Source organism: Microtus oregoni, unplaced genomic scaffold (assembly GCF_018167655.1).
Source record: "Microtus oregoni isolate MIOR12 unplaced genomic scaffold, Mior012 000015F_ref0000493, whole genome shotgun sequence".
Taxonomy (NCBI): Eukaryota; Metazoa; Chordata; class Mammalia; order Rodentia; family Cricetidae; genus Microtus; species Microtus oregoni.
The window spans coordinates 47,248,858-47,273,649 of NW_024543074.1; the positions used below are offsets into that span (position 1 = coordinate 47,248,858).

A 24,792-nucleotide genomic window follows, 5' to 3' on the forward strand; every position below is an offset into this window, starting at 1 on the left:
GAGTCAAAAAGTGGCCTCCAGCCGGGTGGTGGTGGCGCATGCCTTTAATCCCAGCACTCCGGAGGCAGAGGCAGGCGGATCTCTGGGAGTTCGAGGCCAGCCTGGTCTACAAGAGCTAGTTCCAGGACAGGCACCAAAGCTACAGAGAAACCCTGTCTCGAAAAATCAAAAACAAAAAACAAAACAACAAAAAAAAGTGGCCTCCAGAAGCCTCTCCAACATTTGGTTCAGGAGCCAGTCTTTGTAGCAGGAAACAGAAGATTTACATCCTGAAGGAAAAAAACAGGGTAGGAGACAAAGTGTAGAAGAGGGACTATTGAGGAAAGAGGCCAAACGAAGTCGCAGGTGGATGGAAGAGGGTGGCCAGGGGGTGAATGTGACGCAGGGCACCATATGCAAGTACGATTATGTCAAGGTTTTAAGAAAAACATTGAAAAGACACACACGACCACCTTTATTTATTTACTTAGATAAGAACCAAACATTATAGTCTCTAGCCTATCTTTTTATCCTAAAATGCCACACGCTTCTCCAAGCTCCAGAGCGGCGGATGCAGCCGAAATTACCTGAGTATCCACGAGTCGGTTGGTTTTCCACAGAGACAATCCTGTACCCTAAGTTAGAAGAGCGGTATGAAAGGAAGCCCCTGTCTCCGGTTCACAGAGCGCCTCGAAGTCTCTAGAACATTACATTACTAGCTTACCTCTCATGCTCCCTCATGCAAGGGGGTGTCCAGGGTCCTCTTACTTTAGGCAAGGAAAGGTTCTAGAACCGGTTTCTTTAAGGAAACATGTTTAAGGTGGTCAACCGCGCACTTGCATCAGAGGAACCACCCCTCGCCAGTAGCCTCCAGCTGCGCCTGCGCAGTGGGTCACTTTGTCGAGGCCCATGGCCTGTGGGAAATGTAGTCCAGCGCGCCCGGCGTGGCTGCGTGAGCGGCCAGCCACTGGTTTCTTCCGTGACTGGGGTGAGTGCGGAGCCTCGGGCTGGTGGTCGGCGAGCGGGGAGGCGGGGGCGTTCCCACTGGGAGCCCGGGGCTGTGGCCCGAGGGCGGGGCCGGCTGTGCTGTGCAGCGCGCGATCCTCCGCGCACACCGCGGGAGTCGCAGGTGCGCTGCTCACGCGGGCGCCAGGCCGCATACCCCGGGACCGAGACCCCCGCTCGGCCCCTGCAGTACCCCGGAGGCAGTACCCCATCGGCTCTCTCGGGAGCTCTACCTAGCCGGGCAGTCCTGGCCCGGTTCGCGCCGCGAATGCGTGGGGCACCCCCTTTCGGAAGGCAGGGAGGACGTGGGGCCGCAGTCAGGGGTCTTAGGCCTTTGTATGCACGGCTGCCGGGCACCCGCCCTCTGCCTGCCGGAGTGGGTCCTGGCTAAGAGAGAATGTGCTCTTCAGAATTCTAAGTTCACTATTGGTCTACTAGAAAATCCACGGGCAAAGTCATTCGAAATCTGTCCAAAACCCATGTGTTGTATTGCGTAAACATGTGTATATGTATAAATAGAAACATTTTACTTATAAAAATAGGAATGTTGATGATCTTCCTCCATTCGCCTTTACAAACGGAGTTACGAAATGCATCTTATAAGACGCTTGAAGTACTTTTATTCCATAGTGCCACCACCCAGTGAAGATAGAGAATGAACTTAAAACACTAATGTTTAAGGGCAGTTAATATTGTCATTTTAATGGATGGGAGGAAAAGTAAGACTGAACGTTGCCGAATCTAATCCTCTCTTTGGACCTTTGTGTTTTTCTATTTTAATACTGTAAATGGTACAGAGTATCTGTTTATGTCATTCTTTTTGGATTGCCTCTTTCCACCAATCTTCAAGTAAAAAAGGCCAGTGTTACATAAGACCTTTGGACACCTCCTGTCTTGTTCTTTACAGAAAGTAGCAATTTATAAAAATGGTTGCACTGATAAGAGAGACTGATGGCCCCAACCAACTTGAGGTGTTAGTATTCTCTTAAGCCTTGGTGCAGGCCAGATGTGGTGGTATATGCCCTTAATCCCACAGAACAGGGGGATTCATTTGAGACCACCCTGCTCTACATAGAGTTCTGGGCTAGCCAAGGCTACATAGTGAGGTCCTGTCTCAAAAAAATATCCCAGAGCTAAACTCCAGCCTTTTTTATTCATAACTTTTACATCTGTTATGAACAAACAGATTACATGAATATACATAAAAGTTACGTATTCCTATAATCATATAAAGCTTCCCTGTCTTCTTTTTGCATTTTCATATGTGTGTATGCATGTGTGTATAGGTACAGGGTGTACATGTTTCCAAATCCATATGTTGGGACTCATCCTTGGTCTTCCTTCAAGCCCACAGGCATTTCATCTTCTTGCTTGTACCCTCGTCCTCATGCTTGCACAGTAAATGCCGCATCCACTGAGCCATGCCCAGGGCTGCCTCCCTCCTCATCCACCTCCGCTGTGTTTGCAATAACTAGAGAAACCTTCCTTTTCATCACATCATAAAGATTTTCATTTATAGTTGTTTATAGTGTGTGTGTGTGTGTTTGTGTGTGTGTAGTAGCATTTGGATTTGTTCCATTGTTCTTCCCTGTTGGTCTGTAAGATCCATGAAGGTGGAGACTCTGCCTGTTGTATTTACGGCTGTACTCCCTATGACTTGGCATGCTGTTTTTCTCACAGTTGTTGATGTTGACAAGATAGTTAATGTGTCAGAGGTCCTTCAGTAATACTATTGAGCTGACTGGTTTTCTGTCACCTTGACACAGGTTGGAGTTATCCAAAAAAGAATGAGCCTCAGTTGAGAAAATGCCTCCATAAGACCTGACTTTAGGCAGACAGAACAAGCCATAATGAGTGAACCAACAAACATTATTCTTCCATGGCCTCTGCATCACCTCCTGCATCCAGGTTCCTGCCCTGTTGGTCTTAACTTTCTTCAATAATGAACAGGGATAAGGAAGTGTAAGCCAAATAAACCCTTTCCTCCCCAAGTTTTGGTCATGGTGTCAGCACAATAGTAGTGACCCTAACTAAGACAATTGTGTTCTCATGCCTAGGTGGGTCAAAATGACTTAAAATTGGTCTTAATAACAAAAATCCTGAGTTAGATATAGGGGTAAATGCTGAAAGTTCTTAGTTCTGCCGAATCCTTACACCAAATGGGCAATCCTGTCTCTAGGAATCCTCAGACTGAATGCCATGAGTTCCCGTGTCCTCCCGCCTTATATTCTTCTCTTACCTCAGTCATCTGTCCCTTGTCTCCACCTCCCAAGTGCTGGGATCAGAGGTGTGAGCTTTATTTCTCTTTTAGATTGATTAAATCTCGCAGAGCCTAGGGTGGCCTTGAACTTGACGAGATCCATCTTCACCTGTCTTCTGAGTGCAGGGCTTAAAGGCTTAAAGGTGTACGCCACCACTGCCTGGCCTCTATGGCTAACTAGTGTGACTAGCTCCACACTCTGATCTTCAGGCAAGCTTTATTGGTTAGGTCACAAACAAACTACCACCGCATTTCTTCCGTGCCTCCTGTGCAAGCATGAGGACTTGAATTCAGATGGCAACACCCATGTATGAATCTAGGTGTGGCTTTAGAGAAATGTGGAACCCCAGTGCTGGGGAGGTGAGTCACAGAGGCAGGAGGATTGCTGGAGTTTGCTGGCCACCAGCCAAACTCCAGATTCAGATACTCTGACTCCAGGAAATAGGCAGAGAGTAGTAAAGCCACCAAAAGTCCTCCTCTGACACCTACATACATACACACCCATATATGTGTGAATACACCGCACACACATATGCATACACAAACATGCACGTACGCTGTGAATAGACCACATGTGTGTGAATGCACCACACATATGTTTGGATACACCACACACTCAAACTTGTACAAACAACTGAAAAAATGAAAATTCCTTGCTAATTTAAAAATAAGGTAATATAAGTTTTGTGCTGCAAAAGGTTAAAAGATTGTTTAACTTTCTTCTTGTGCCTGATAACTAACCTCTATGCCTGACTCCACTCCACAGTGTCTGGTAGCCACTACAGGACTCCTGCTTCATTAAAACCCACATACAGAGCTGAAAATATCTGGTGTTTGCCTTCACTAGGACCCCTTAAATTTGTTTTTTCTAAGGCTGGAGAGGTGACTTAGCAGTGAAGAGCCCTTGCTGCTCTTCTAGAGAACCCAGCTCTGGTTCCCAGCACTCACAGGTGACAGTTCCCGGGGATCCGGTACATCTCCCACCTTCTCCACACCAGACAGGGACGTGGGACACAGAACATAAATAAATCTTTTTTAAAAAGGATGTTTTACAACATGATTAAGTAATCACTTTTCTATAATTAACTTTAAAATATTGTCATTTTGGTGCATATACTGTCTAGGAATGTGTTAGGTGTGTAGATTCAGGTCAAGGAAGTAATAGCTTAGAATCCTGAGCCAACCTACCCATGAATATTCGTTTCTGTCTGTATACCTATGGAAGCTTAACGAAGCAAAGTTTATAGGTAAACTATTTAATTGTACTTATGCTGATACCTCACCCTTCTTATTTATTTGTAGGTATTTTATTTTGCCACAGGAGTGTCTCTCATGGCTTCCTTTCCCTCCCCCAGCTCCACCTCTAGAGACTGCACATTCTCTAGGAAGGCTCCACAGGAAGGAGGACTCAGGCAATGGCTGTTTGGCCTCTGCCATTGGGAGCTCAGGTGAGACATCATTGTCTGACATCTTTTACTCCCATGATGTGATGGACTTCATTACAAAGGACAGATGTATTGGAGTATTAGAGCATTGGGCCCCTTCAGCGTCCTTCACCTCTGTGCTCATCTGACACTGGAGTTCTCAGTGGTACTCAAAGACTGGGGAAGGAGCCCAAGTCCAAGGAAAGATGGATTGGTGTTTATAGGGCTTATGGACTCCCCGGAGTCAGAAAAGCCTAGGAAAGGGGCAAGGGTGTGGTAAGGAGGGAGTCTGCCATCTCAAGATGCCTCAGAGGAGGGTCTGAACTCAGCTCTGCTTGTTTACGTCACTCACCCTTAGCTACTGCTCCATCTCCCCAGCCCTCCTACAACCTCTTAAACATTGTCACTGGGAGACCAGGCTTCTAACACTTGAGCCTTTGGGGTCAAACCACTTCAGGAGCCAAACCGTAGCACTCCTATGGACCTTCTTTTCCTATCTTATTTCCTGAGATGGTCAGTGTTAATTGTCACCTTGCCAGAATCTGGAATCCCCTGGTAGATGGGTTTGGGGGCATGCCATCTTGATTGGGTTGAGGCAAGAAGACTTTCCCCTAGTAGGTGGCACCATCCCCTGTCTGGGACCCTGGGCTGTGTACATGGTTAGGGGGAGCCTGAGCCTCAGCATTCATCCCTCTCTGCTTCCCAATGTGTATATCATGTGACCAGCTGAGCTCTGCCATGCTTTCATCTCTTCTCTGCTTCCTGATTGTGGATGTCATGTGACCAGCTGCTTCTTGCTCCTGCTACCTTGACTTTTGCAGGGAGATGGTTTGCACCTTTGAACTGTGAGCCAAAGCTAACTCTTTCTCTTTCAAGTTGCTTTTGTCAGAGTATTTTACCACAGACAGGAAACTGCAGCAGTTCCCAATCCACTCCCTGTGTTATTTTTTCTGGCTCTCATGTCTGTTGTTTGCTGCACCTGTTTTGTTTTCATTGGAATGTAGTTATGTTTTCCTCACACACACCGATGCCATGTTTCTTCCGGCACTGCTTGGTCTTTTTTCAAGGCTTTATTGGCAAAAATCCCCTGTTAAGGAGGAATCTGTGGTTTCAGGACTCAGTGACATTCAAGGATGTGTCTGTGGACTTCACTTGGGCGGAGTGGATGCAGCTAGATTCTGTGCAGAGGAACCCATATGGCAGACTGGTGCTGGAGAACTGCAGGAACCTGGTCTCCTGGGTGAGAACCCCCCTGCCCTTGCAACTCGACCTGATTCTTGCCACCTTTGCCCTTTAGCTGTCCGCCATATGGAATTCATGGGTTTGATTTGAAACCCCAGCTCCCGTGGGGCATTGTTTAGGATAGTCCCTAGGTGAAAAGTCTGTAGAGAATGGAAAAATGGAAATGGAGGAAATCAGAACTGTTCGGGGCTGGGTGTTGACTAAGTTCTGTACCCAAACTCGGTTTCTTTCCTCCCAAGCAGGACATCAACTTTCCATACCAGATGTGATCTCTGAGCCTGAACAAGGAGTGAGCCTGAGAAAAAGAGACCTCCCAGGTTGCATCTCTCTGGGTAAGTATCAGGATGCAGAGACTTGTAATGTAACATGGGTGTCTTACTAAGAGGACATGTGAGAGGGATCTTGAGGTCTCTGGAGGGACCCACTCCCACAGGTGTGTACTGTATGAGGACAGTGCCACCGTGCTGTTGAGACTCATCCTCTGTCACCATATCTATGTCCTGGTCTTGGAGGAGGGGTGGGTGCATCGTGAGGCTTGAGTCACTACACCTGCAGCATTCATGCATTGCCTGGAACCTCTGTGCATTCGGAAATGTTTGCAACGACTGTTTCCTCTCTGTCTTCATTTGTGTTCAGTTAAATCCGTCACCAACTGAGACATCTCCTTTTACTATCTTTGTTCCCAGGCCTAACCAAATTCCTAGCTTCCTTCCCCTTGTTTATGTAAACATTTGAGAGCTTTCTTTTCTGGCTGCCTAAATAGGCATTTTGAATAGTTTGCATATTTTTAAGAGTGAGAAATGACTGTAGTTTTGTTTGCATTTCTAGCAGCTTTGCATCTTACATATTCCATTTATCACTCCAAAATACCCCATCTGTGTCCTCCCTCCATTCATTCCCTGCCACGCAGCTCTTAGTGCTTCATGCCTTGTCCCTGTCACAGCCGCACGGTCTCTTTGGGACGTTATCACTGACTTTTCTCTGCAGAAAACACCTTTTACATCTTGCTTTTTCCGTAATTCCAACCCCATTGTTTTAAAATGTACTTTTTTTTTTTTAAGCTAAAGAGTGAGCAGGGGACCTAGAAATGGCTCAAATGGTGATGTGCTTTAAGCATGAGAACCCGAGTTCAACCCCCAGTGCCCACATAGAAACCAGGCCTATAGATTACAGACTGCACACACCTGTAATCCAGCACTAAGGTGGCAGAGAAAGGAAGATCTCTGGACTTCACTGGCCAGTAGTCTAGCTAAATTGGTGAGCTCTAGGTTCAGTGAGAGACCCTGTCAGAAAAGAAAGTAGAGAGTAGTAGAGACACCTATCTTTTCAAAAATAAGAATGTGTTACTGTATTGATGGTGATGTCTTACCAATATAAGTATCATGTTCTTTATTGGAAAATGCCCTCAGGAGTAGATGCTGGGTGCTCAGGGGTAGTGTGTCACACTAGTGAGCTAAGAAGTGATCTAGCAAAGCCAGTATGGGTATGTAACACAGAGAAACAGAATAAATGTGGCCCAAGTATCTGCAGCCAGAGAATCTAGGTGAGGGTCAGATGTTGTCATTGTTCTCTCGCTTCTGTGGGTTCAGACTTTCAAAATTAATAAAAGCACGAGGGAAGCTGAGGAGAGACTGGCTGTTATCTGACTCCCATGCATGCCCCAGCCTCTCTCCCGGAACCCCCTGCAGACTTACAGGCGTCTATAATCTGACAGTTTGTCAAGGGAACAGGAAAACAGTTGCTCTGAGTCTTGGCATGCACGTTACCCTGAATGCACATTCTGAAGAAAAAGGAGTTTTTATAACTTTTATAGGCATAGATAAAAGGACGTTATCAACAAACACATTCAGTGAATACCTTGGTTGGGGCCGTGCATAAGTGGCTAAGGCTAAGCAGGAAAGTTCTGGCTACTGGGCCGTGTTGGTATTGCATTGTGTTCTTGGTAAGGTGATGGAGGCACTGTATGGAGATGTTTCTTTGTAGTGCTAGAGATCAAGCGCTACCTCTCACCCGTAAGCAAGGGCTTTATCACTAAGCTTCATCCCCAGCCCCATGCTTTTGGTAATGATTTCCTACCCCACTTCTTTGTCTTCTTTCAGACTTTCCGTCAGGAAGGATCCAAAAGCATCTTCACATATTTATGATTGGAATGCACACACTATTTACTTGTCTTCCTGGGCATCTGTCTGCCTGCTGGCACACAGGCTCACTGAACTGTCGTTACTGTGCTGACATTTCATTATATGCCTACCCAGAAAATGCTTGATAATATTTGTTGAGTATTGAATAATATTGGATGACATTAGTAGAACTTTTAAAGTCAGGTACAAATGTGGGTATGAGAATTGTAACCATATCTGTAGAATTCTCACCAGTGGAAATTGGAGAATTGTCAGGATAGAACCAAAAGTCAAAGATGTTCTCACACAGGTTACAGATGCATGCCCGGGGTTGAGGAGGGAGCTGGCTCAAGGAAAAAAGAATACAGCAGTAGTGATAAGAAAGGATAAATGCCTATGGTTTTATCCTTTCTTACTTTATAAACTGAGTGACCAAGAAGCCCCCGTGACCCAGTGCTAAGGGCATGTGCTGTGCTCTGTGTGGAAGAATGCAGAAGCAAGTACAGCCTGACATTTCATCAGGGTTAGATGGAGGGGAAGAAAGAAGAGAAGAGCACCTCCACTGTGTTCTTCATGGGCATGGACCTGTATGATCCTGTAGAGGAGAAACTGGGGAGCCAGGAAAGTGGAGAACAGGGTGGAGCCCAGGAAACAATGTTGCGTTGTGTAGACTTTGCTCTTTCCAGATTGCCTTGCGTATCACTGTCAGCGGTTACAGTTACGTAGTGTCATGTTAGCAGGCAGATGTCCATTGCACAGAGGTGTGTTTTGGTTTTCTGTACATATGTAGTAATGGCCATGTTCAGTTCTCAAGTCACATGGGTCTTTCCTGACTTTTGCAGGCCTGGCACATTGTCTTTTGGCATCCTGTGTCCCTGGGAGGATCTCCTAGGCCAGTTGTTAAAGTTTGTAGGTAATCTTTTGTTTTTCTTTTTCTTAAGATTTAAGTCCTGAGAATTTGCATTTAAGTTAGGCATCTAAATCTAATAAGGAATATATTTAATCTTAATAAGTTTTGTATAGTATTAAAATAATTTGAGTTTAAAACTGTTAGCATTTTGCAGAATAGCAAATACTTTGTTATTTTACTCAGTTGATTTTTGAAATATATATAAACAGGGATTTTTAAAACATATATACTATTTGACACAATGCATATTCTGTTAAACTGTTAATAAATTAATACTTAACTCTTTTTCTTACATAAATAGTACACGTACCATCCAACAGATGAGGAGACTGGAACACAGAAAGGTTAAGAAACCTGCACAAGGTCACACAACTAATAGTGGTTGAAATTGGGGTCGGAGAGATGGCTCAGAGGTTAACAGCACTGTCTGCTCTTCCAGAGGTCCTGAGTTCAATTCCCGCAACCACACGGTAGCTCACAACCATCTGTAATGAGATCTGGTGCCTTCTTCTAGCATGCAGGCACACTTGGCAGGCAGAATACTGTATATATAATAAATAAATTAAACTTTAAAAAAAATAGTGGTTGACTCGAGTACATCTGTAATAATTAAAACCCAAATAGATGTAGTCAAGTTGACAACCAAGATTAGCTATCACAAGGCCATCCCGTGTAATCCCGACACACAATCACATCTCTTTATGTCATGGCTAATTTCCAAATGAAAGCAATAACCAGGTCATAATTCCACCTAGCATGATATAACTATTCCATGTACAACTGTGAATGGATTATAGGTGGCAGTGTCCCCTGAGGAATGATTAGTCTTTTAGTGTCTCATAACTTAAATGCAATAACCATTAATATTATCTTAGTTGATATTACATGATTAAAAAAAGCAGGAATACAAATATCACTTAATATATATGTGTATATGCACAGACTCATTCTTTTGTTTGTTTTTGTGTTTTTACATCCCAACACAAACTCGTTCTTAACACAATAAGACAGAAACGCTCATGTCGATTAGAATTTCTTTCTGTCACATGGCCTTAGAGGGTATTCATAGCTACTTTCCTCTCCTACCCATCCTGTGTTTCTTCTGTCCCCAGCAGGTACCTCAGAAGGTCTTAAGTCTTGGTTCTTTTCTTGGAGGAGTGACCCATACTTTCATTCCCAAGAGTCTGGACCCTTTGTCATCCTGCCTGGTTTGAGCTGTTGTAGTTTCCCATTGACTTCATAAGACCATGGTAGCACCAAGAGTTGCCCTAAAGGATCTCCTACACTCCAGACATAATCTTCTTTACCACTGTTGTGAAGAAACCATCCAATTTCTCCCTGGTGATCTGGATCAAACACTCCTCCTCACATTTATTCCTCTTTTAGACCATGTTCAATGGAATATTTGTATCTCCTAGCAGGAGTGCTGCTTCATCTGGAACTTAAACCTCTAGGCCAGCAGAACTTGAGATCATGAGAGCAGGAAGAAAAAAAAAAAAAAAACCATGGGGAGGGGAGTCACTAGGATTGATAGAGAGTAGAATTATTCCCATTTCCATCCCCTTGATTACTGGACCTGTGGATCCTAGCTGTGGGAGAAACTATACCATATATTGGACACTGATTCAATGCATGTGTCATCTTCTGGAGAACTTGTCCCAGTCATCCAGGCTGCTGTGGCCTAATTGGCACTCTCAGTGTATCTTCAGAAGGCTGTTTCATCATTCTCTCAGGCCAGCTGCTTCAGGACGATGGAGAACGGGATAAGATCAGCAGGCATGGGCCCACTGTTGCTCCTCTATGGCTGTGAAATGAGTTCCTTGGTTAGAAGCAATGCTATATGGAACAACATGGCAGTGAAGAAAGCATTCTGTCAGTCTACAGATGATAGCTTTGGCAGAAGCAGTCCATGCAGGAAAGGCAAACCCATAATCAGAATAAGTTATCTATTCCAGTATCTATTCTGTGTTGCGTGAGACATTCAATGGAATGTCATTTTAGGCTCTCTGGCAGCAGGGAGGGACAGTTTCTGTGAACTGAACCTCGAACCTCCATTCAGAAGCATATTTATTGATTGTACACAAAGGTTGTGTTTGGGGTACAACAAGTTCCTCATACCAAAGCCCCTTCGATCTATTCTATATGTTCTCTGAAGGAAACCATCACAGCCTGCAACCTTGGTCCTCATTGTGTAGTGTTTGCAGTACCCAATAATTCAAGACCCTCCAAGTGAGCCTCAATAGTCCTGTGACTAAAGCCATGCAATGGATGGAGAAGCCTTTCAGAAAAACAAACTCTATAAATCATAGACAGCTATCATTGTTCTCTGCTATGATTTTTCCAAGGTACCTTCAGCAAATACTAATACATTCTGCTGTTACCCTTGATACAGTGAAAAAAAACTATTACATTCTAATGTTTATCCTAGATACAATGACTCTACTAGATTCCCACTACAAGTAAGGACAAAGTGTTGCCCTTTGCATGAAGAAAGTAGCCTTATGAAGTAAAGTCGACAACCACATTAGCTATCACCATTCCCCTTCCTGGCTCTTCTTTACAGAGTTGCCATCTGTCTGTGCTAATGGAATCCCCCTCCCCTCACTTTTTGTGACTTCTGAGTAACAATTCAAATATTCTCAAAGAATGTGAATTGGATAACTGGATGTGACCAGAGTGACTTAGGCCAAGAGACAGCTGCTAGCTCATATATTCTTGCTGATAACACTAAATAGATACTCTCTCCAGAGTTACTTAGGAACATGTATTTCAGTGGCAATTCCAGCTTGACTTAAAATTTTTCTTTTTGTTAAAGCAGGTCAGCTTGGAAGGGAGAAGCTCTGTTACTTACATTTCTTGCTTACTTACCCAGTGTTGATCTCCGCTCTGTTGACTTTGATCAGCAGCCCTAAAACGGATTCTCAGGCTGCAGTGTCCTGTCCTCCGTCCTCACTGAGTGGCTCCTGGTCCTTTCCTCTGTGCAGTTTCCTCTAGCAGCTCAACCGACTCTCTTCATCTTGCTCCGCTCATCACAGTCCTCAACTTCACAGGGAAAATGGAGGAGCGTGGAAGGCCCTTTAGGCCTGTTACATCTGTGAGTGGAACATTTCTTAAAGGTTAAGGAGAAAACCTTTAAGACAGCAGCCTCCTCTAAGAGTGTTCTGTTCTTTATGTTGCAGATGACCGTACTCCCCAGGGGTAGTTTACATATAGTTAGGGTCTTACTCCTTATCAGATTATTTTATCCTCTTTTAAGTCTGTGAAAGCTCAAATCCAAAGAAACCTTATTGGCCGTGTTTATCTCAGTCTTGTTAGCTCCCATCAGAATGGGCTAAGCTCTGATTCCAGCCTTCGGTGACTTTTCTAGCCCAAAGTACCAAATTCTTCCACATTCTAGCCACAGATGGGTCCAAAAGCATAAGAATGACATGGTCAGTTTACACCCCAGAGGCCCCTCTTCTGGGCACCAATTTCTGTCTTAGTTTCTTTTCTGTTGCTGTCATAAAATACTCTGACAAAAGCAACTTAAGGGAGAAAGTATTTATTTAACTCCTGGTTCATGTTAAAGTCCATTTGTGGTGGAGAAGTCACAGTGGAAGGTGACTGAAGGAGCTGTGTCTCTACAGTCAGAACAGAAATGCATGCAGGGTAGTGGGCAGCTTGTATCTCTCCCTCTTATGCAGGATCCCTGGCCCAAGAGAAGGCCCATATGAGCCTTCTCACATCAGGTAATGTAATCAAACTGGTCCTCCACAGTTCAGCCCAGTCTAGATAATCCTCACTGAGAGTCCCTTCCCAGGGGACTCTGGATTCTGTCAGTGTGGAAATTAGCACATCGTTCTGGTCTGCTTTCTCTAGCCTGTCCCTTCTGTGTATTTTCCTTAGTTCTGCATTCACTGTCTATCCATCCCTGCTGGATGAGCCCCCTTCTTTCTATTTATTCAGCTGGTTGTATTAGTTCTTCTGTTTTCTGTGGACTAGTATGCTGCTCTTCACCTTTTGATTTTGCTAAAGAATTGTAAAAATATTTTCAAAATCTCTTAACCACGCTGAAGTTATTCTTCCTTTGCTCTCGTAGTCCCCTTTGTGTAGTTTCTAGTCACTCAGCACAGAAATCAATATGCATTTGAATTGTTTACTTTTTTTTCAGGCTGGGAAACAAGACTTGAAACCAAAGAGTTAACTCTAAAGTCCAACATTATTGAAAAATTGCCCTATGGGGCCATAATGGAAAAAGAAGATTTCTGGCATTCAGCTTTAGGGTCTGTCTGGGACCCCTCTTGTCGGCTAGAGGGGCAGCAGGAAAGATATCTGGGCCAAGTGGCAGTGGCCCAAAAGGAAACCTTTAATGAGAAGAGGGTATGTGATGGTAATAAAACTGAAAATTGTTCCATTGAGGGTTCAATGCTTAACACAGCACAAGGCATTCCTTTGCCAAAAAGGCCTCGCAATTGGAATTCACGTGGAAAAGATTCCAAGCAGACTTCCAAGTTAATGAAATCTCCAAGAATGTTTATAGGGAAGAAAATATATGAATGTGACGCCTGCAGGAAAACCTTCAGCCAGAGCTCCTCCCTGCTTAAGCACCAGAGGATCCACACTGGGGAGAAACCCTATAAATGCAACGTGTGTGGCAAGCACTTCATTGAGCGCTCCTCCCTCACCGTCCACCAAAGGACTCATACCGGAGAAAAACCCTACACATGTGATGACTGTGGGAAAGCCTTCAGTCAGAGCATGAACCTCACTGTGCATCGAAGAACGCACACTGGAGAGAAACCCTATCAGTGCAAAGAGTGTGGAAAAGCTTTTCGTAAGAATTCATCCCTGGTCCAACATGAAAGGATTCATACCGGGGAGAAGCCCTACAAATGTAGCGACTGTGGGAAAGCTTTCACACAGAGCATGAATCTGACAGTGCATCAGAGGACTCACACCGGAGAAAAGCCCTATGAATGTAGCGAGTGTGGAAAAGCCTTCAGTCAGAGCATGCATCTTATTGTGCATCAGAGAAGTCACACCGGGGAAAAACCCTATGAGTGCAGCGAATGTGGAAAGGCCTTCAGTAAAAGCTCGACACTCACTCTACACCTGCGAAATCACACTGGAGAGAAACCCTACAAATGTAACAAATGTGGCAAATCCTTTAGTCAAAGCACATACCTTATAGAACATCAGAGACTTCACTCTGGAGTGAAACCTTTCGAATGTAACCAGTGTGGGAAAGCTTTTAGTAAGAATTCTTCTCTTACTCAGCACCGGAGAATTCACACTGGTGAGAAGCCTTACGAGTGCATGGTGTGTGGAAAGCATTTCACGGGGAGGTCATCCCTAACTGTCCATCAGGTGATACACACTGGAGAGAAACCGTACGAGTGCACTGAATGCGGGAAGGCCTTCAGCCAAAGCGCCTACCTTATTGAACATCAAAGAATCCACACTGGTGAAAAACCCTATGAATGTGACCAGTGTGGGAAAGCGTTCATTAAGAATTCATCCCTCATAGTGCACCAGAGGATCCACACAGGAGAGAAGCCCTATCAGTGTAATGAATGTGGGAAGGCCTTCAGTAGGAGTACAAACCTTACAAGACATCAGAGGACTCATACATGAGAGTTGTCACTGGCACCTTCATCTTGAGTAATTCTTTAATAATAATCATGTCATATCAATGTAGATGCTTAATAACCATAACTAAGGTGGGAACCTTTTAGTTGAAGTACAGCATAGCATACCAGAGTAACCATATGAAAGCTATGAACACTTTCATTCAGATGGTGAAGTCTTGTATCTAATACACAAATGAGGAAGACTTCAGCTGAAAATAAGCTCTAGCGTGTCATACTGGGAATTCTGATTTGGGCCTCACAGAGTTTTCACACTGGATAGAAAATGTGGTAGTACTTAACTGGACAGCCCAAAAGTCTGGCATATAGTTCTAACCCCCATTAACTTAAATAAGTCACCCACTTTCATCCGGTTACAGTGTCCTTATGTGGTAAATGAGAGAGTTGGAATTTAGAAGGCCTGTGGGATCTCTTAGATAAAATGTCCAAAAGCAAGATGCAGGGAAGTTTTTGTGGTTGGTTTTTTTGTTTGTTTGTTTTTGCCCTCCCCCCCCCCCCCGTTTTTATTTCACATAGTGGTTTTATTTCATATGGTGGTTTTTCTGGAATGTTCCTCTACCTCTAACTCCTATTGTCCTTCAAGTTTTTCCCTTTCCCTGAATTGATTTATCTCCTAAAATGTAGGCTAGTTGCTATTGGGTGGCAGATAAACTGTGCATATTTTAATGCCACAGCATGCTGTTTTGAATTCTCAACTAATAGTCATTAAACTGTTGTTGAATAAGCTGATTGTATTTATATGAAAATGTGACTTAAATATAATCTTTAAAAACTTAAGTATCAATGCATATCTTTGTGTCTTACTAGACTGTCATGGAAATTCAAAGACATGTGGGTTGAATACTAATGGTGCTGGACAGTTTTATGTCAGCTCAACATAAGCTAAAGTCATCTAAGAGGAGGGAACCTCAATTAATTCCTCCATAAAATCGGGCTGTAGGCAAGCTTGTAGGGCATTTTCCTAATTAGTGATTGATGGGGTAGGACCTAGCCATTGTGGGTGGTACCATCCCTGGGCTGATAGTGCTGGGTTCTGTAAGAAACCAGGCTCAGCAAGCCAGCAGGCAGTACTTCTCCATGGCCTCGGCATCCCTCCTGCCTCCAGGTTCCTGCCCAGTTTGAGTTTCTGTCCTGACTTTCTTCAATAATGAACAGTGATACGGAAGTGTAAACCAAATAAACTCTTTCCTCTCCGAGTTGCTCTGGTCATAGTGTTTCATCACAGCAATAGAAACCCTAAGATGCTAGTAGACATAGGAATTTAGCACATTAATAAAATCTTTGCAACTCAAAACACACTCAGAACCACCACAGAAGTAGTTTATAGATCATGGTAGTAGTTGATTTATTAAATGCATATTGACTAAGTCCTAGATGTGAGATAGATATTGGGGGGGGGGGACGGTCACTGCAGGCTTTCTGGGTGGCAGAAAATAGTTCATGAAGAGACAAGAATGAAACTTCACTCATCTCCTTTCAACACCAATGCTGAACCAAAACTTCTGAGTCAGACACCAGTTCGTTTATTTTAGCCATATTTAAATGCAGCATGATTTTGGGGAAAAAAAAAGTTTTCTAATAACAACTCAGTCCTGTGATACAACAAAGCTTAAGACATGTTTACATAGAAGTGTGTAACAAAGTCCATAGGGCTTCTTCCATAAAGATGGGGCCTGTTGACTCAGAAACAGTGCTCAAGCTAAGGTCTGTGGAGAATGACTAAGGTGGAGTGCCTGTGGGAGTCAGGATTTGATCTGGCTTCTAAGACATAGAAGTCACTTAGGTTGTACAAATGACATCACTCATAAGGATGAGTTTTATGGCCTAGAAATAATGTTCAAGGTTTGGGGATAAACCAACATCATATTTTGGGGAATATGGGTGGAGCCTGGCTCAAGAGGTTGCAAAGGATTACTTGGTTGTAAACTACATTTTCCCCCAGCATTCCAGGACAGCCAAATATCTCCTCCCTTTGGAGAAACTGTTTTCCTGGCTTCTCTAGTACCTAACTGTATGCACAAGGACCTTTTACCCCTACAACATATGATCAGAAAACAAAAATTAACATTAGCATTTTTTTTAATTCTTCAAAGGTCCTATTTAGAAGTTAAGAGAGAGAGAGAGAAAGAGAGAGAGAGAGAGAGAGAGAGAGAGAGAGAGAGAGAGGGGTATCCCATAAGGTATTCATTCCCTAGTGACTTTCACTAGCCCCAGCAGATAAATCAGATAAATGGAAGTTTCACTACTTGTATCAGAAGTTTTGTTAGACACGTCTTTTCCGAGCTAGCCTGGGCAGCCAGTGTGGTTGCCTTTGCACCTTTCTTCATCAGCAGAAGTGACATCCTGGTTCCACCTATATCACTTACTGGGGCCTTGCTCAAGGCATTTCATATGTTAATGCCTATTTCCTCATTTGTTAGTGGTGCAAACCTAAGTGCTTTGGGTTGTGTTAGATAATAAAGGCGCTTAGGAAAGCGCCTAACACAGTTAGTGCTAAAGGCTACCCAGAACCCGCAAACATCTAAAAGAACCACTAGGCTCACAAAGCAAACGTCTTAGAGGAAGGTGAAAAGAAAAGTATTGGCTCAGGACCCCAAGACCAAGTTCTCAGCACAAAGGAGATGTATTTGCTCCAGAGGGACAGAGGACAGGGAATAAGAGACAAGGACAGGAGACAGGGAATGAGTGAGACAGGGAAGGGGATCTATGTATGTCTCCCTTCAGGTCCTCGTTGTATAGGTTCTCTGAGATTGTGAATTGTAGGCTGGTTTTTCTTTGCTTTATGTCTAAAAGACACTTATGAGAGTATATATGGTATTTGTCTTTCTGGGTCTCAGTTACCTCACTCAGTATGATATTTTCTATATCCATCCATTTATCTGCAAATCTCAAGATGTCATTATTTTTTTCTGCTGTGTAGTACTCCATTATGGAAATGTACCACATTTTTCTTTATCCATTCTTCAGTCGAGGGTCATTTAGGGTGTTTCCAGATTCTGGCTACGACAAACAATACTACTATGAACATAGTTGAGCACATGTCCTTGTGGCACGATTGAGCATCCTTTGGGTAAATACCCAAAAGTGATATTGCTGGGTCTTGAGATAGATTGATTCCCAATTTTTTGAGAAATTGCCATACTGATTTCCAAAGGGGATATACCAGTTTACACCCCCACCAGCAATGGAGGGGTGTTCCCTTTATCCCACAACCATTCCAGCATAAGTTGTCATCAGTGTTTTTGATCGTGGCCATTCTGACAAGTGTAAGATGGAATCTCAGAGTTGTTTTGATTTGCTTTTCTCTAATGGCTAAGGATGTTGAGCATTTCCTTTTTGTAAGGAGGCTGCTTGTTCATTTCCTGGCTGCCCAGACTCCCGAAATAACCACTCAAAAACTATTAATCCACTATGTCGGTGCACCAATTTGTTGGAGGGAGGCCGTTTGTTGGTTCCTGGCTACTCAGCCCCAAAATAATCATGCAGAAACTATATTATTGAAATCACTGCTTAGCCCATTAGCTCTACCTTCTTATTGGCTAACTCTTAAATCTTAATTTGACCCATTTCTATTAATCTGTGTAACCACAAGATTGTGGTCTACCAGCAAAGTTTTGGCATGTCTGTCTCTGGCGGCGGCTCCATGGCTTCTCTTTGGCCCCACCCTTCTTTCTTCCAGCATTCAGTTTAGTTTCACCTACCTAGCTAAGTTCTGCCTTGCTATGGGTCCAAAGCCATTTCTTTATTCATTAATGGTAATCACACCATACAGAGGGGAATCCCACATCATTTCCTTAAGTATCCTTCAGCCATTTTAGATTCCTCTGTTGAGACTCCTCTGTTTAAGTTTGTATCCCATTTTTTATTGAATTATTTGTTCTTTGGTGATCAATTTCTTGAGTTTTTTGTATATTTTGGAGATCAGACCTCTGTCCAATGTGGGGTTGGTGAAGACCTTTTCCCATTCTGTAGGCTATCATTTTGTCCTGTTGTCAGTTTCAGGAGGTCCCATTTATTAATTGTTTCTCTCAGTGTCTGTGCTACTGGGGTTATTTAGGAAGTGGTCTCCTGTGCCAATGCGTTCAAGTGTACTTCCCACTTTCTCTTCTGTGCGGTTCAGTGTGGTTGGCTTTATGTTGAAGTCTTTGATCTATTTGGACTTGAGTTTTGTGCATAGTAATAGATGTGGATCTATTTTCAGCCTTCTACATGTTTATATTCAGTAATGTCAGGACCATTTGTTGAATATGCTTTCTTTTTTCCATTTGACTTTTTTTTTGTTTCCTTGTCAAAAAGTAGGTGTTCAAAGATGTGTGGATTGATATCCAGGTCTTTTATTCAGTTCCATTGGTCCTCCTGTCTGTTTTTATGCCAATACCAGGCTGTTTTCAGTACCGTAGCTCTGTAATAGACTTTGAAGTCAGGGACTGTGATGCCTCCAGAAGTTCCTTTATTGTACGAGATTGTTTTGGTTATCCTCCTGGTTTTTGTGTTTTTTTGTTTTTGTTTTTTTTTGTTTGTTTGTTTGTTTGTTTTTTTTGCTTTTCCATATGAAGTTGATATTGTTCTTTCAAGGTCTATGTAGAATTTTGCTGGGCATTGCACTGAATCTGTAGATTGCTTTTGGTAAGATTGCCATTTTTACTATGTTAATTCTACCTACTCAAGAGCATGGGAGATCTTTCCATTTTGTGATGTTTTCTTTCTTCAAAGATTTAAAGTTCTTGTCATACAGGTCTTCAACTTATTTGATTAGAGTTACTCCAAGATGTTTTATGCTGATTTCTTTATCAGCCCATTTATCATCTGTGTAAAGGATGGCTACTGACTTTTTTGAGTTAAGCGTATATCCTGCTACATTACTAAAGGTGTTTATGAGTTGTATAAGTTCCTTGGTAGAATTTTTGGGATTGCTTATGTAAACTATCATATCATCAGCAAATAGTAAAAGCTTGACTTCTTCTTTTCCAATTTGTATCCCCTTGATCTCCTTTTGTTGTCTTATTGCTCTAGTTAGAACATCAAGAACCATATTGAATAAATATGGAGAGAGTGGACAATCTTGTACCTGATTTCAGTGGGATTGCTTTGAGTTTTTCTCTATTTAGTTTGATGTTAGCTGTTGACTTGCTGTATATTGCTTTAATTATGTTCAGGTATGTTCCTTATATACCTACTCTCTCCAAGATCTTTAGCATGGGGAAGGGATGTTGTATTTTATCAAAGGTTTTTTTTTTCAGCATCTAATGAGATGATCCTGTGGCTTTTTTTTTTAGTTTGTTTATATGGTGGGTTACATTGGCAGATTTTCATATGTTGACCATCCCTGAATCTCTGGAATGAAGCCAACTTAATCATGGTGGATGATTTTTCTGATGTGTTCTTGGATTCTGTATTGTATTGCGTATTTTTGCATCAATGTCCATGAGTGAGATTGGTCTGTAATTCTCTTTCTTAGTAATGTCTTTGTGTGGGTTGGGTATCAGGGTAATTGTAGCCTCATAAAAAGAGTTTGGCAATGTTCCTTCTGTTTCTACTGTGTGGAACAATTTGAAGAGTATTGGTATTAGTTCTTCTTTGAAAATCTTGTAGAGTTCTGCACTGAAACCATCTGGTCCTGGGCTTCCTTTGGTTGAGAGACTTTTGATGACTGTTTCTATTTCTTTAGCAGTTATAGGTCTATTTAATTAGCTCATCTGGTCTTGATTTAATTTGGTAAGTGATATTCATCCAGAAAGTTGTCCATGTCCTTTAAATTTTTCATTTTTGTGGAGTACAGATTTTCGAAATATGACCTAATGATTCTCTGAATTTCCTCCATGTCTATTGTTATGTCTCCCTTTTTATTTCTAATTTTGTTAATTTGGATATTCTCTCTCTGCCTTTTTATAAGTTTGGACAAAGGTTTGTCTATTTTGTTGATTTTCTTGAAGAACCAACTCTTTGTCTCATTGATTCTTTGTATTTTTTTCTTTGTTTCTATTTTGTTGATTTCAGCTCTCAATTTGATTACTTCCTGCCATATAGTCCACCTGGGTGAGTTTGCTTATTTTTATTCTAGAGTTTTCAAGTGTTCTGTTAACTCACTATTGTGGGATTTATGTAGGCATAAATCCAGCTTCTTTATGTGGGCAATTAGTGCTATGAACTTTCCTCTTAATACTGCTTTCATCATGTCCCATAAATTTGGGTATGTTGTGTGCTCATTAAATTTTAGGAAGTCTTTAATTTCTTCCTTGATTGATGATTCAGGTGAGTATTGTTTAATTTCCATGTGTTTGTGGGCTTTCTGGAATTAGTGTTGCTGTTGAATTCTGGTTTTAAGCCATGGTGATCCAATAAGATACATGGGGTTATTCCAATTTTTTTGTATCCATTGAGGTTTGCTTTGCTACCTAGTATGTGTCAGTTTTTGAGAAGGTTCCATGAGGTACTGAGTAGAAGGTATATTCTTTTACGTTTGGATGGAATGTTCTATAGGTGTCTGTTAAGTCCAATTGAGTCATAACATCTGTTAGTCCCCTTATTTCTCTGTTAATTTTCTATCTGGCAGACCTGTCCAGTGATGAGAGTGTGGTGTTGACATCTCCCACTCTTAATATGTGTGGTTTAATGTGTGATTTAAGTTTTAGAAGTGTTTCTTTTTTTTTTTTTTTTTTTTTTAATATTTATTTATTTATTATGTATACAATGTTCTGTCTGTGTGTATGTCTGCAGGCCAGAAGAGGGCACCAGACCTCATTCCAGATGGTTGTGAGCCACCATGTGGTTGCTGGGAATTGAACTCAGGACCTTTGGAAGAGCAGGCAATGCTCTTAACCACTGAGCCATCTCTCCAGCCCTAGAAGTGTTTCTTTTATTAAAGAGGTGCCTTTGTATTTGGGGCATAGATGTTCAGTATTGAGAATTCCTCTTGATGGATTTTTCCTGACTAATATGAAATGTCCTTCTTTGTCTCTTTTGATTGTTTTTTTTTTTTTAGTTTGAAGCCTATTTTGGTAGATATTAGGATAGCTACACCAGCTTGTTTCTTAGATCCATTTGATTGAAAAAATTTTCCCAACTCTTTATTCTTAGGCAGTGTCTGTCTTTGAGGTTGAGGTGTGTTTCCTGTATATAGCAGAAGGATGGATTCTGTTTTCATATCCAATCTGCTAGCCTGTGTCTTTATATAGGTGATTTGAGTCCATTTATATTAAGGGATATTAATGTTGTTAACTCCTATTTTAGTTTTCATTGTTGGCGACGTTATTGTGTGTGTTTCCCCTTCTTTGGCATTTGCCACTGTGAGAGCATCAATTGTATGTGTTTCTGTTGATGTAGCCAATTTCCTTGGGTTGGAGTTTTCCTTCAAGTACTTTGTGTAGGGCTGGGTTTGTGGCTAGGTATTGGTTAAATATGGTTCTGTCATGGAATATCTTGTTTTGTCCATCTATGTTGATTGGAAGTTTTGCTGGATATAGTAGTCTGGGCTGGCATCCATGGTCTCTTAACATCTGCATAATGCTTGACCAAGACCTTCTGCCTTTCTTTGTTACCATTGCGAAGTCAGGTGTAATTCTGATAGGTCTGTCTTTATATGTTACTTGGCTTTTTTCCTTTGCTGCTCTTAATATTCTTTCTTTATTCTGTATGTTTAGCGTTTTAATTATTATGTGGCAAGAGGACTTTTTTTTGGATCCAGTCTATTTGGTGTTCTGTAAGCTTCTTGTATCTTCATATGCATATCTTTCTTTAGGTTGGGAGAGTTTCCTTCTATGATTTTCTTAAATATATTTTCTGTGCTTTTGAATTGGACTTCACCTTCTTCTATACCTATTATTCTTAGGTTTAGTCTTTTCATGGTGTCCCATATTTCCTGGATATTTTGTGTTAACCTTTCATTAGATTTAACGTTTTCTTTGACTGATGAGTCTATTCCCTCTATTGTATCTTCAGCACTTGAGATTCTCTCTTTCATCTCCTGTATCCTGCTGTTTATACTTGCATTTGTGGTTCCTGATCATTTTCTCATAATTTCCGTTTTCATAAGTCCCTTGGTTTGTGTTTTCTTTATTGTCTCTGTTAATAGTTTCTTTCATCTGTTTGATTGCTTTTTCTTGATTTTCTTTATGGGATTTGTTGATTTCTTCCAATTTTTTGTTTGTCTTTTTCTCCATTTCTTTAATGGAATTTTTCATTTTCTCTTTAAGGGCCTGAAATATTCTCCTAAAGTTATTTTTTTAGGTCATTTTCTTCTGCTTCATCTATTTGGTTGCTCAAGTCTTGTTGTTGTAGGGTCACTAGGGTTTTTTTTTTGGTGTCGTGTTGCTCTTTATGGTGTTGAGTGTGTTCTTACCATCTTTTCCTCTGGTTGATGTAGTTTGGGCTGTGTCTCTGGTGATCAATCTTCCAGGTGCCAGTGGATCCAGGATCAGATGATTGCTCCTCATGGTGCAGTGAGGGCCATGGTTCCAGTCACCCGGGAGGTCACTCTGTGTTCCTGGAGGTCACTCGGTGTTCCTGAAGGTCATTCAGCACTGCTGGGAGTCACTCTGCAATATATCGGTGGTCATTCTGCCTGCTCCCAAGGAGGTTGCTTGCTTGGGGCTGCTTCCATTGAGGTAGATAGCTACCTTATGCCTTCTCAGGGATGTAGCTGACTCATGCCTGCTCCCTAGGTCGTCGCTTCCTTATACCTGCTCCTGTGGACATGGCTGCCTCAAACCTGCTCCAGCAGAGGTCACTGGCTCAGGACTTTTATGTAGATGTCCCTGGCCTGGGCCTGCTCCCTTGTACCAGCTCATGTGGAGGTCCCTGACTTGGGCCTGGTTCTGCAGAGGCCTCTGACTCCCTTGGAGGTTCCTGTCTTGCACCTGAACACACAGAGGTCTCTAGCTAGGGCCTGCTTCCTCAGGGCTTGCTCCCTTGTACCTGCTCCTGTGGAGGTTGCTGCCTCAGGCCTTCTCCAGATTCAGGCCTGCTCCTGCGGAAGTCACTCGATTTTTTTTTCCCAAAGCTAGAATTCAAGCCGACAGATGCTATGTCCCTGTGCTACGTCCCTGTGTTACCACCATCCCTAGCCCTCACCCCAAATCAGTTCTCCCCAAAATTGACCAGTTTACAGATATATGCATCTGTCCACTTCAAACTTCCAGTGCTTCCCTACCACACACAAAATAAATCCTATGTTCCTACCGTGGCTGTCAAGACCTCAGAATCACACGCACATTCATATTGAGTTGTTTTCTTTCCTTTTCCCTAGCGATGATGCTAAACATTAAATACACCAAGCCCACTTCTTTGCAGGCAGCTCTTCCCAGGAAAGTCAAATCTCCCGAATATCCCCACCCGTTCGCTCTGTAACTCCCTAACAGGGCTCTATTGTCTTGTCACTCCCTGGTCCCCTCCAGTGCAGGCTTCACTCTATTTCTCCAGCCTCTGCACAGTGCCTGGCACCATCTGCTCCCCACGTGAGAGAAGGACACCTTGAAAGCGCCGGATAGAGTCTCTGACATTGCATCCTAAAAGGGTGGCCAGCAGACCCTGAATTGCCAATCCTTAGGTCATAGTTTAAATTTTAAATTTAATTGTTTTACTATTTTGCCAACAATAACGTTGTTCTATGAATACTTACTACATATTTAAAGGCAACTAGATGTCCCTAGGGGGAGGCCCCGATATATCACCCCATCCTCGCCGGCTCCACCCCGCGGCCCCAGAGAGACTTGTTGACCTCCAGAGTCTTCGCCTCCTGTCCCTTCCAACTCTCATCCCCAAGCATCCGGGTGACAGCCAGGCTGCTCTGCTACCTGAGGGGCTCCGTGCGCCCCCTGCCTGTCCGCCGCAGGGACCGAAGCGCCCGTCAGAGAGTGCGATGCTGACAGTTTTTCCAACCCTTTCCCTGCCGCTCGGTTCCTGGACCTTCTCGTGCTTTAGTCGCAGGTCGCAGAGTCGAGCTCCCTGGAGATAACAACATCCTGGGCAGTCTCCAAATGACCAGAATGTTTCTCGCTCCGCTATCAGTGGAACTGAACCTTCGAGGAGGTTCAGTGCCTCCACGAAGCCTTCTGGGAACTGTAGTTCAATCCACAAAGCCGCTCTGCGCAGGCGTACAACATCACTTTTTGCCTCGCACTCTCCCTCTGGGAAAGAATCCCAAAACCCTAGAGTTGCAGCACAGTGATTTGTGGGAATTTGGGTCCCTGGGTCCCGGAGCAACGCGCAGGCGCGATTCCGCTGCAGG

The 24,792-nt window shown here is 42.9% G+C and overlaps 1 protein-coding gene across 16 annotated transcripts; it reads left to right on the plus strand.

Moving 5' to 3' along the window:
- Positions 1-889: 889 nt before the first annotated feature.
- On the plus strand, positions 890-15,752 carry Zfp2 (ZFP2 zinc finger protein). 16 transcript variants are annotated; one of them, XM_041665544.1, is made up of 5 exons: positions 890-967; positions 4,600-4,692; positions 5,783-5,908; positions 6,150-6,242; positions 13,091-15,752. In XM_041665544.1, the coding sequence occupies exon 5, from the start codon at positions 13,168-13,170 to the stop codon at positions 14,551-14,553; it is 1,386 nt and encodes a 461-aa protein (XP_041521478.1). In that variant the 5' UTR covers positions 890-967; positions 4,600-4,692; positions 5,783-5,908; positions 6,150-6,242; positions 13,091-13,167; the 3' UTR covers positions 14,554-15,752. The 16 variants fall into 16 exon arrangements, with proteins under 16 accessions (XP_041521478.1, XP_041521477.1, XP_041521462.1 ...); XM_041665543.1 differs by lacking the exon at positions 890-967 and adding an exon at positions 1,013-1,108; XM_041665528.1 differs by lacking the exon at positions 890-967 and adding an exon at positions 2,886-2,946 and having other exon boundaries at positions 4,547-4,692.
- The last annotated feature ends 9,040 nt before the right edge of the window (positions 15,753-24,792 follow it).

Bases quoted from the DNA above. Each gene is read 5' to 3' on its own strand.
- Zfp2 (XM_041665528.1), top strand. From the start codon at position 2,927: ATGAACAGGGATAAGGAAGT. The intron at 2,947-4,546 runs GTAAGCCAAATA...ATTTATTTGTAG, and splicing joins ATGAACAGGGATAAGGAAGT to GTATTTTATTTTGCCACAGG. The intron at 6,243-13,090 runs GTAAGTATCAGG...CTTTTTTTTCAG, and splicing joins CCCAGGTTGCATCTCTCTGG to GCTGGGAAACAAGACTTGAA.